Here is a 12017-nt window from a genome sequence, read left to right as displayed (position 1 = left end):
AAGCAGTGAAAAAGGACCGCAGCTTACTTTCCATTATTTTGACGGTTGATTCATCCATTACCTCAAGTAATCCATTAATTGTGAGAAAATAGAAATCATTATTACTCAGGTGAAATCTTGAAATTTGATACATGAAACAAAGTAAGAGACGAGGAAGAGTGTATCAGGCTATTTGGGTTGAAAAGAAATTATCAGAAGACAGTTTCATTTCTGTCAGTTGACTCAGCTTAATGGATTATTCCATTATTCTTCACCCCCCTTAAATCCTGACTGTGTGTCTATTATATATTTTATACAGAATCTATATAAGCCAATCAGCCACAATATTATGACCACTGACCAGACAGGAGAAGGAAATAACATTTAATCTTGTGATAATTCAATGTTCTGCTGGGAAACTTGTGGACCTGGCATTCTTTCATGTGTATGTTACTTAGACATGTGGCCTAGACCAGACACCCCCACGCCATAGCAATGACACTCATTGAAGAACATGAAGAACAGCACAAGGTGTTGACCTGGCCTCCAAATTCATTAGATCCCAAACTGATCAAGTATCTGTGGGCTGATCCACAGAGACCCCTCCCCTCAAAGCTGTAGTTGTATCCACTGTGCTCACTCATAGTAGGTATAAAGGATAGGAGGTATAAATTTCATAGTGTGAACTGTGCAGACACTAAATAAGTAGAATCCTCCTATTCTCACTTATTCTTAACAGTTTTGTCCATAAAAGTAAAATAAAAATTAGAACAGTCTCCTCCAGTTGGTATAAAAAAGTAAAGTATGCAATTAATTGCACAAAATGGACGAGGCGGAGTTGCATCACGTTACTCCACACATTTAAAATCTTACCCGGCGATCAGGTTGCATCACACGCTACAGGAGAAACTTCAAAGATCTCTAATCTGGGAGCTGCACGCGCTACAAGATGTGAAAATATCAGGGAGCAGTGAATGCACCACCTCGTGTGATAACCACACTGAAACGGCTGCAGTGCAACTCTTTTACACATTCGGTTATACACTATAGATGACAGTAGCAAATTAGGCCACGCCCCCATTTGGGTGAAAACAAACCACTAGCAGTAAATACACTACTTTGACACTTTAGCACAAACTTTTAAATATTAAATTTTAAATATTATAATTTACAACTGTGACGATTGACATGAGCTAACGTTAGCATCAGAATTTGAAGCGTTTGCCGCACACGTACACATGTCGACTATCAGCGTCCCATGGCTTCGCGTCTTTGTCCACCCGTTTTATGGCCTGAAGCCTGCTTAAGGGGAGCAGAGAAAATCTCAGAGTTCTATCTTTTAAATTGTTCACAGAGCAACACACAACGCAGCAACTTCTCCTTCTCCTCCGTAAAGGTTGTTGCCTTCTATTCTATTCTGACACCTTTGTGGTGAACACAGGGCTTTTATTCATCAGCATGAACCTGGGGGTGTCAGTTTTAACAAACCACTAAATATTGAACATGCTGCACGTTGTTCAGGGGTTGATCTGTAAAGGCCAAGCCTCGGTACCCAGCGAGGTCCAGACCGGTTCCTTTCACCGACTGTCAGGAGGGAGCGAGTCGAGATAAATCAGACCAAACGTCTGTAGTCCAGTTTAGTACCGCCTCACAAAAATCTGATGAGCACTAAAATAGCCGAAAGCAAAAGATAAATCACGAGCATCCTCACGCTGAGCCGAGGTCATGTGCTTCACACTTAACAGCTGCAGCTGAATGGAGGTTTGGCTCGGCTGAGCTCGTACAATAGTGTCCATGACCTGACACGACCGCTTCTTCTCTCCGCCGAACCCAAGGAGACTGCAGCACCTCAGCTTCAGGCTTCACGAACAAACATGCACTGTACAAACTCCACAAATACAAAACGCAACGAGGTAAAAATAGAAAATATGTCTGAAGTGAATGGCTCCACAGGTGCCTAATTAAACAGCCCAACGGCGTGGTGTGGCGAATCGGGCTGAACGCAGGCCGAGCAGGAAGCGTTAAATCTGTCTTTCAGAGAAAAGACAGAACGACGCGGATGTTTAATCCGGCTTCAAGCCTCAGTGTGGGGATTTTATTTTACTGACCCTTGAGCTATTTAGGGGAAAAGTCATAAAGAAAAGGTGCCTGAAATATAGTGCTCTGAGAGTAAAATGATAAAAATCATAAAGAAAACCCCTCCAGTGTGTTGAACATATGCTTTAATGATGCATAATTCTATTAAATGTAGACATTTTCAGCCACAGCGCAAAATATATAAAAATTATGGAGTTCCTTTTATACTATATGACATCTCATTTCAAAACTTTTATTTGAAAAGTTTTTTCTCCCCCCCTCCCAAAAAATAAATAAATAAATAAAAAACACCAGTGATAACACATCTGCAGATTTTCAAATAATTCATTAATCGGTGACATATGTACAGTAATTTCTCACACTGCCTCGGGCGTTTGGCTAAAACCTCACGGCTCTGAATCACGGGCGTCCATGAGGTTGGATGACATCACGCCTGCAAACGCAATGAGCCAACCATATCCGGGGGGGGGAGATCATTATTCCAAATTGGCAGCCCTCTGATTGGCCCGGGAGAAAAGAGGCAGCTCGTCCTGACCTTTTTGCTGAATCCTGACAAGATCAATCAAAAGCCGAGGCATTCTCTCTCTCTCTCTCTGTCTCTCCTTGTGTCTCTTTCTCCCTGCACAAACCCACCAAGTCATTCCACTCGGGCTTTGCAGCAGAATTGAATTACCCACCCACCCAAAGTGCGGCTGAATCTGAAAAGCCACTCCTCCCAGCGACTCAGTTCCAGCAGCCCCCATGTAGATTCCCCCAGTATCGCTAAAGCACTAAAGGCTCTTAGAGGATGAGAGCATCTTCACCAGAGATAGTTTAGTGTTGGGCAGCAGGAAGGAAAACAGAGACTCAATGGTTTGTGCATTTTGCTTTTTTTTTTGGTATATATATATATGTGTTATATATATATATATATATATATATATATATATATATATAGATAGATATATAGATATATATATAACAGAAACCTTTCTGTTATGCTGGAGTGTAAAATGTGTTTTCATTGTATTTTCTTTCAGTGAAACCTTCCACATCTGGTATTTTAAGCGCTCTCCCAGTCATGGATCATTAAGTACAGTAGGGATGGGTACTGATACCATAACGGCACCGGTGCTGAAGCTAACGGTAGTAACCAGACCAGAAAGGAACTCAGATTTTGGTGTTTTATTTTGGTGCCACTGAATGTTTAATGACTGTAATGACCGCCCCCTTAGACCTTTTTTCCTCCAACGTTATTGAAAATTTGTAAATTACAAACACACAAAAAAAACTCTATTCATGTCGGATTTCACCTGCATGGATTGAAGTGAACTTTCAAAATGTCTAAGGACAAATGTTTGTCAAAAGTTTGTCTGGACTTCACCTCTACAGATGCAGACTGGTCAACCTGCAACAAGGGAGGCAACACCTGGAATTAGATTCAACATCTGAACACACGTGGCATTTTATTAAAAGACCAGAAATGAAGCATCTTTGACTGACAGACCCCAGAACGCTGGTTTATTATTTAATTTTTATTAGTTAATTTATTTCTTAGTCTTAGATGTATTTACAGTATTTAAATTAAGTTTCTGTTCAACGCAGTCACAAAATGCCTTAAAAACAAAAAGGCAGAGATTTTCCATTCTTTAAGCACCGGCACCGTTTCAGAAGAACCATTTTGGCACCAGTATCAGAAGATAAAATCTTAACGATATTGAGACCTAATGTTCAGCACTAAATAAACCTGGTGCTTCTCCAAATTCACAGGACAAACGCTCAGAGAGAAATTCAGGTGAACGTCTGTACTCTGTTTAAACGAAACAAAAGCTTCTTCTTCTACAAAAACATGTGGTTTAATATGAATCAGGTGACAAGTGTTTTCTCATATAAAAGACAAAAGGTAAATTAATTTTAACCAAAAAAACTCTTATTTCTTTAGTCTGAAAGCAAACTCGAAGTAGACGGAGCCTGAACACAAGTGTTTTTGTGGGGCTGTAAAAATGTCCTGCTTCACACTATATGCAGATGACATACGATAAATTTATACCCACGATTCCTGTAGTGTGTGTTTTTTTGCTATTGATTGACCTCCAGATTATCAAGATTGAAGACCGGACCAGATAATGTTTCAACAAACACTTTGCACCTCCCTGCACTGCGCTTATCCACTGCATCTTTGCACATGCTAATGAGGACATGTAAAATATCCTGTGAGCACAAGGCCACACTGAACCCCGACTGACCTTCTGTCTCTGAGCCAGAATAACGTCACTGATATTTCCTCAATATCCAAAACATCATTGTGCCTTTGACCGATGAGCTTCGGGGTTGCTAGAAAAGGATGAAGGCACAGTTGACATTTAGAAATGATGACTTTAAACTTCTACAGGGGATTCAGGCAGTAGATTCAAAACATCACTGAGCTGAACTTGGACGGGGCGGGCGGGTTCTTTGATTCGTGAAAAATCGGATCACTAAAGATCTGCCAGCAGCTCTCCATCCAGCTGGAGAACTTAGCCTTAAATATGTACGATTAATAGCAAATCGCTTGTCCGGAACGCTCGCCGCCGCTCAACGGTCGACTCTAATTTGACGCAACACTTGGGGAAAAAAAAAAAAAATGCATCTCCAGCGTGGCCCTCTGGAGAATGAATGGTTCTCTCCGTTGACAGATCATCTTGTTGCACGGGGCCGCATGAACACCGAGCATGCAGCACAGTAATAGTCTAACAGATGACGGTTCTTGGCACGGCTTGGGAAGTGGAGGGGTGTAAGACAGTCCCTTATGTCACATGGGAGAAAGAGAGGGATGGAGAAGGAGGCAGAGAGGAGGAGTGCTGCAGTGCATCGGCGGTGTGCTGTCTCTTTAACGATGGCCACGCTTGACAGGAGCCGCTGTATCAAACTACTGTAAAATCGACAAGGCCAGGGATAGCTCAGCGGACGGATGCTCCACTCCACAGTGTCCATCTGCATCTCACGGATAGAGAAAGGGAAAGAGGGAAGAGGAGAAGAGGCAGGGAGGAGGAAGAATAGCATGTGTGTGCATGTGTGGGCGGTTCAGCGTGAGGGGGGTCGACCACAGCGGAGGAGAGGAAGAAAAAGAAGGAGATAGACTGAAAGGAGGTGTGAGCTTAAGAGAACGAACGAGGGAAGAGAAAGATTTCGCCAAGATAGGATAGCAAGGCACATCTCTTCTTCTTCTTCTTCTTCTTCTTCTTCTTCTTCTTGGTGCTGCTGCTGCTGCTGCCTCCCTCCCACTAACTGCCTGTTCATGTGAGCCGGTACTTGGCATGACTGCAAATGCCTTGCCTGGTACATTAGCTGAAACACACTCGTCAATGTGGGCTTCGAAAAAACGCATCTGCAGGATTCTCAAAAGCCCGTGGATCTGTATCTCAACGCAAATCAATGTCACGCTGATATCAGCCGCCCTGCCACATATTTTATCTCTGACTGTTGAGTCACTGTGCAGCAATAAATATCACACGGTGTTACATAATCGCTTTGAGTAACCATGGAGCTTCTAACGTATAGGTAGACAAGGGAGCTAGATGGAGTGTCTGTCTGGAGCGCGCAGAGGTGGTCGACCAAAATATATCCACTACCGGGCCCAGTGTCACCGTGGACGGGAAAGTATCTACGGGAAAACAGGTGAGAACGTCATCTTTAGATGCCTCGTTAAATAAAAGGTTTTAAAAAGGTGGATTTTTTTCACAATTTTACAAAAAAAAACTTTCATACTTTTGTACACGCTAGACCAGTTTACAGGTTTCATCTCACATCTTCACCTGCTGGTACATACATTAATACTACTGGTCCAAATGTTAAGATGAACCGTTAACAAGGCCCGGAGCGGTGGTTTTAGGAGATAAATCCCTCGGCTGGCTGCACCACATCTGATAAGACTGAAACACTCTTTAGATCCAGAAAAAAATTTAAAAGAAAAGAAAAAAAAAACAATGCTGGAAATGAAACGCGGCTGCGATCACAGTGAAAGAGTACTCGCTGCCATCACTGGCAGGTTTTGAAGGTGCAGCGCTGTGCTCACAATTTCCTGGCAATGACTCTCAGAGTGGGCTCACACACACACACACACACACACACACACACACACACACACACACACACAGTCACAGAGCATCTCAGCAACATTATGCAACCAACTTCTAGAGCTGCACTCACACAAGAGGGCATTTTGGCCATTATCTGCTTTGCCTGGAGGGAATAAAATAAAAAAGCTGGAGTGAAAAAGGAACGGAGCCGGCTGCCACGGTTAAATTCGGGGCCTCTCTTTTTCGCGGCGATGACTCCCGAGGTCAGAGTGAGGACCGCGAGCCTCTCGGGGTCCGGATTCGTCTCCATTTTGGAGACACGCGCATTGTTTCTACGGAGGGGTTACAGGTCCGTGAGGGTGTGCGCTCGCTCTCACTCTCACAGTCACATGCAGCACACCTCCACTCTCTCCCTGAGCCCACACACTGACTACACACTGCTGCCTTCCTCACACACACACACACACACACACACACACACATCTACTCACACAGACCATGACATCCCCCCCCAGGTCCTTCACGGCCTCTCCAAACTTTACGTTGCATCTCACTACAATCTGACTCCAAACATCACACTTTAAGGACCTTTCTTTGTCTCAAATTAAACCCTCTAATCACACACACAAACACACACACACACACACACACACACACACACTGCAAATCTCCAACTGGATAGATGTGAGGCAGCTCACTGCAGCACGCCTGCTCACATATAGCATTAGTCACAGTTGCAGTGCAACGATACCAAGGGAATCTGCCTTTACCGTACACCGAAGCGCCTTTCACCCACTCACACTCAAGTATGAGGGGAAATAAAAGACCAGCAATGATTTGAAGTGGCCTCTCATTTTGGTCGTCTCCACATTTCAAAGTTGTTGGGTTTTTTTTGCACGGGCTACTGACAAAACCCCTCTAACGTATTTTATTAAATCCACGCCGAGAAAAAGTCCTTAAGTGAACAATAAAACAATAAAATAGGGAGATACAACCCCTCTGCACCGAGATGGCTATTTTTGGATTTTTACTCACCAAAATACACAAAATGAAGCATCAAGTGGGATAAAAGCAGCATAAACTGCATTATCAGAGGAGGCACTACATCGCAAATAGGTAGAAAGTCTCCAGGAGAGGACTCTAAGGTTTTATCAGAGGAATATCTCAAGTATTTCAGATGACTGCCCTCAGATGGAGGAATGCACTTGCAAGAGTACAGACCGTGACTCCAGCGCACATGCACGCCTTATTACAATACTATAATTGCCGCATGCACAGCTCTACGCTGGGAGACGCTGCGCCGGATCTGCGCGCGTTTGTGCGTGCGTCCCATCCACAAGGCGCTCCGGGCTATCTCTATGCACCTGTCGGCTATGGTGCTTATAGATATTTCACATGATGGAGAGGGAAGAGAGGGACAGAGAGATAGGGAGAGAGGATGGAGAGGGAGGAGGGAGGAGGAGAAGAGATGTCCCAAAAAATAAAAAATAAAATAGACATACACACACATATATGTACAGCTATATCCAATACGAGCCTACCTTGAAAGGGAACATAGGACATGTTCCAACAGCATTGAACGTTGGCTCTGCGTCTCGGCGGTCTCTCGGCGCGAAGAAGTAACGGGGAACCAAATGAGAAAGAAATGAGGAAAATAAAAAAGGAAAAACGCGCGCGGTGCTGCCGTTCACAGTTGGAGTCGAAGGAGGAGAGGCCAATATTCCGCTGTTATAAAAACTGGCAACATAATCCACGACCGCTTATAAAGCGCCCGGGTCCCGGTGCGTAAAAAAAAATACAGGATGCAGAAATGTGTGTGCGTGCGTGCGTGTGTGTGTGTGTGTGAGAGAGAGAGAGAGAGAGAGAGGGAGGGAGGAAGGGAGGAAGAGAGGGAGAGAGGGAGAGAGGGAGGGAGAGTGCATGTGCGTGCATGTGCATGAGTGTGTGCGAGTTTATTTGCACGCTGCTGCTGCTGAGGTGTGAGGGTGAGACACGAGAGAGAGAGAGAGAGAGAGAGAGAGAGGGAGAAGGGGGTGGAGGTCTGAGCACGCGCCCGCAAGTGTGCGCGTGCATCTGTGTGTGGGCGCGCACGTTTCCCAATATCTAGAAGCTCTTTTAGCTTTATGCATTTTACATTTCGCTCTCGCCTCTTGTCTCTTATAATCTTGTTGCAGTGACTGTAAATTAACCTGAAACTACCAATATATATAGATATTATTGGCTATTTTATTTCCAAAAGCACGTTTATTTAGATTAAAATGCTTAAATGAAGGATATTAAATACACAGGTGCGTGTCAGATTTGTGTGATGGTTTAATTAGAGTTGTTAAGGACTAGCCTAGGTTGGTTTCCATGTAAATCGTTTAATAAGTAATATTTGGTCTCTTTAAACTCTTTTAGACCTGTTGAAAACAAACATAGTTTCATTTCATTCACGTATTTACTCTTTCTAACTTAAAAAATAATATTAAACAAAATGTGATAATTCAAAATGTAATAATACTTCTTTACACATGGCCAAGCAGAGGAACTGCATCAAGGTAAGAAACTGTGGAGCCAAAATGGCGCCCTGAGCTGGTGTATGTTGCCTTTGGGTACCGTGGGAGAAACGGAAATAAGGAAATCAAGCTAACTATTTGGTCAAAGTGCAATAAGACGTTTAAGTTGTATAGTTGTGCTTTTTTGAGGGCGTGAAAAATAAAAATATATTAATTGCTGATTTCTTTCACATTGTTTAACGTTTAACTTAACTGTTTAACTTAATTGTTACAACTAATTAAGCTAGACTAAGCTAAGCTAAGCTCACCTTTGGTTAACTATAGTTAACTTTAAGATAAAGTGTGGGAGCGTAACTTACATACCTGTCACGCAGGTCGTCCTCCAAACAACTGCGTGCGTTGTGGATCTTCCATAACCTCAAAAGAACAGTTCATCTGATAATTATAGGCTACATTGTTTTCAAAAAACCTGCAAAAAGTAGTGATGTGCGGATTGATGCTGAAATAACAATACTTCCGATACTTCAGTCACGTGGGAACGTCACAAGATGCACGTTTTCACTTTGTAGTAGTACTTAATAGTAAAACAATAATTTATGTTAATGGTCTTATTATTTTAGTCATTTTTTTATTTAGTGTTTGAAACATCATTTTCACATTTTCTGTATGATTGTGTCTCTGTTTGGTTTTTCTGTTGTTGTATTAACTCGGCTATATAGTAAATGAGGCCACTACCTCAACATACTTCAGAGTTTAAAATAAATAAATAAATTACTGTGATCTCTTGTGTTCTTAATGAAGCTATGATTAGAAATACACTCCTTTTTTTTTAGGTTTACCGGACACATTACGATGTATTTATCGATTGCCGATACAGCCTGTTTTTTACTCCGTGTCGAATCGGAGAGGAAATTTGTGGCATCGAACATCACTAGCAAAAACGTGTAGAGGCAGTTGTACAGACACTTGAAGGCAGCACAGAGCAGCGCCTGCGTTTTGGGTTAAATACTGTGCGTTTGTCGCCATCTTGTGGCCAGAGCGATCAGCTGCAGATGCGCATGTGGCCAGGACTAGAATTCAATCATGTAAATATCCAAATTTGATTCGTTCAGCGACTAAAATACACCATTTTTTGCACAATAAGAAAGAAAACATGAGTGAAATAGAAAGATAAATACACTCCGAGGGCCTTTTCACACTCGTTCTATGACTATGTAAACAAGTTTAGAGGGTTGGCATGATAGATAATGACAGAATTAAACCTTTTATAACCAAATATAGTAAAATTTGAGAAGGACTCTGCTCGGATCTCAGTAATAACACTTTTAATTAAACTCTTAATGCTACACACCTGCGCAGTAATCAGCCTTTTTTTCCACAGCAGACACACGTCAAAGCAGGAAAGACACAGGTGCTACTAATTGCGTTAATGATGGTGGAGCTACAGTGGCGCAGCAGCCACAACAGAATTCATCATTCAGTATTAACTGTAAGGGAACAGGTGACATATTTTTTTCCATCCTCAGACTGAAACCAAATAGCTGTTTGAAGCGTTCAGAAAATGCAAAACAGATTTAAATAAATAAGGCGCGACGCTGCAAAGCAGACCTAATACCTTGTACATCAAAATGAAAACTCAGCAAGATTTCATCCAGGAAATAAAAATACAACACAGGACTTAAGACAGATGCACGGTATTATCCTTTGGAGTCGCTATTTGGCGTCTCCATTCATCTTGAGAACTCGTCACTGGCACAAACACAAAACAAACATCTGTCTTTCACGCTGGCAGCAGCAGTAAATCCACTGCCAAAAAAAAAAAAAAAAAAAGTAGTTAATCCCTCCTACAGGACGTGTTTGGCTGTAATGTAATTTATCATCCCCATCAGACCAATTTAGAGGGATTCTCACTGTGTTGTTTGATTAACAGATACAGTGGTTGTGATCAGTGAAACAAGACAAATAGCTCGACTCTCTCCACTGTTTTTGACTTTGAAAGTTAAAAGCTCCTCAACTTGCCTGGACTTATACTGAACAACAGTGAAAACAGTGGCGTCCAGTCACGTTTCGATGCCTTTTGTTTGTGCAAGTAGCTGCAAAACACTAATTATTTGTCTCATCTTTAAACACAGGGATACAAGAATCATTCAGCCATTTATTAATCAGATGCAGGAAGTGCAAAAAGGAATTTTATGATTGTATGCACAGAAGACCTGTCTTATCTTACCATGCATATCACAAACAGGGAAAACCCACGTTTTAAGGTTTGATTAAAACACGTAGAATGGATTCTATTTAAATATTTCATATATACTACACGTCAGATTGACAGTAGGAGGTCATGTAGAAGCGAGGAGAGACCAGCATAGACTGCAGAGTAGTATTTGAAGAAAATCTTCCTTCCCTCCCTTCCTTCCTTCTTTTATTCTTTCCTTCAGTGCTTCCTTCCTTCCTTCATTTTCATGACCCAGTTTCTCTTCACTTTCAGCTCATGGACTCATCATGTCCTGACATTTTCTTTCAGAGTTCACTGGTAGAATTCACAGTTCATTGGTCCATCAATGATGAGCAGATGCAGCAGAACAGGCACCAAACCAGGACATTAGCGCCCCCATGTTTCATGGAGGGATGAGGTTCTGATGCTGGAATGCAGTGTTGGTTCATCTCCAAACATGACGATGCCCAAACATTTAAACCAAACTATTCTACTCTGGTCTCCTCTGTCCACTAAACATTGTCCCACATGTTCTTTGTGGACAGAGAGCAGTGTCTTTGGTTGTTGAGTGGATTCATCAACATGAACATCAGCCAATGTGAGAGAGGCCTTTAGCTGCTTAGAAGTTCCCCTGGGTTCCTCTGGTTCCTCTCCCACTATGATGGAGTGATGTTTGTTGGTGGACCACTCCTGTGGAGGGGAACAGTCGTCTTCAATCTGTCTGACTCTCTGTGGATTATTTGTGGCTTCCAGACTCCATCTCTGACCCCTCTGGTAAAAACCAGCGCTGTATCCAATGAATCCTGGTTTAATGGCATGGTTTAAAATATTACAGCCCTGACTCTCTGTAGAAACTGCAGAAGAGCTCATTGTCCCCTGAATGTCAGATGGGATGGCGTGACGCTGCAGAATGCTGGCGTATAGAAACCATTTGTTGCTTTTATGCATCTCATGAGGACATGGAACCAAAACTCCGATCAGACTAAAGTCGAGAGTTAAACTCATTGAATGTTGACTCCTTGTGTTTTCTTGGCCCAAACGTCTTTGCAGCAGTTCATCCGTGAAGGCCTGAACAGCTGATGTTGAGATGAACTTTTTTGTTTACTGTATAATTCCATATGCTCCTTCATAGTTTAGACTGTTTTTGTATGAAAACAATGTTGAAAATTATATTTAAAAAAAAAAGGAAGA

The 12017-nt window shown here is 42.4% G+C and overlaps 1 protein-coding gene across 11 annotated transcripts in view; it reads right to left on the bottom strand.

The window, feature by feature from the left end:
* Nucleotides 1–7962, bottom strand: part of syngap1b (synaptic Ras GTPase activating protein 1b) — a 163578-nt gene extending 155616 nt beyond the window's left edge. For all 11 annotated transcript variants that reach the window (XM_047598696.1, XM_047598697.1, XM_047598693.1 and 8 more), the window contains exon 1: nt 7655–7962. In XM_047598696.1, coding sequence (XP_047454652.1) covers nt 7655–7676 — 22 coding nt within the window. In that variant the 5' untranslated portion in view covers nt 7677–7962. The remainder of the gene's footprint in view (nt 1–7654) is intronic.
* Between the last annotated feature and the right edge of the window lie 4055 nt (nt 7963–12017).

This window comes from Mugil cephalus, chromosome 11 (assembly GCF_022458985.1).
Source record: "Mugil cephalus isolate CIBA_MC_2020 chromosome 11, CIBA_Mcephalus_1.1, whole genome shotgun sequence".
Taxonomy (NCBI): Eukaryota; Metazoa; Chordata; class Actinopteri; order Mugiliformes; family Mugilidae; genus Mugil; species Mugil cephalus.
Note: the sequence above shows the minus strand (reverse complement) of the source record. Positions and strands in the feature narration are given on the sequence as shown.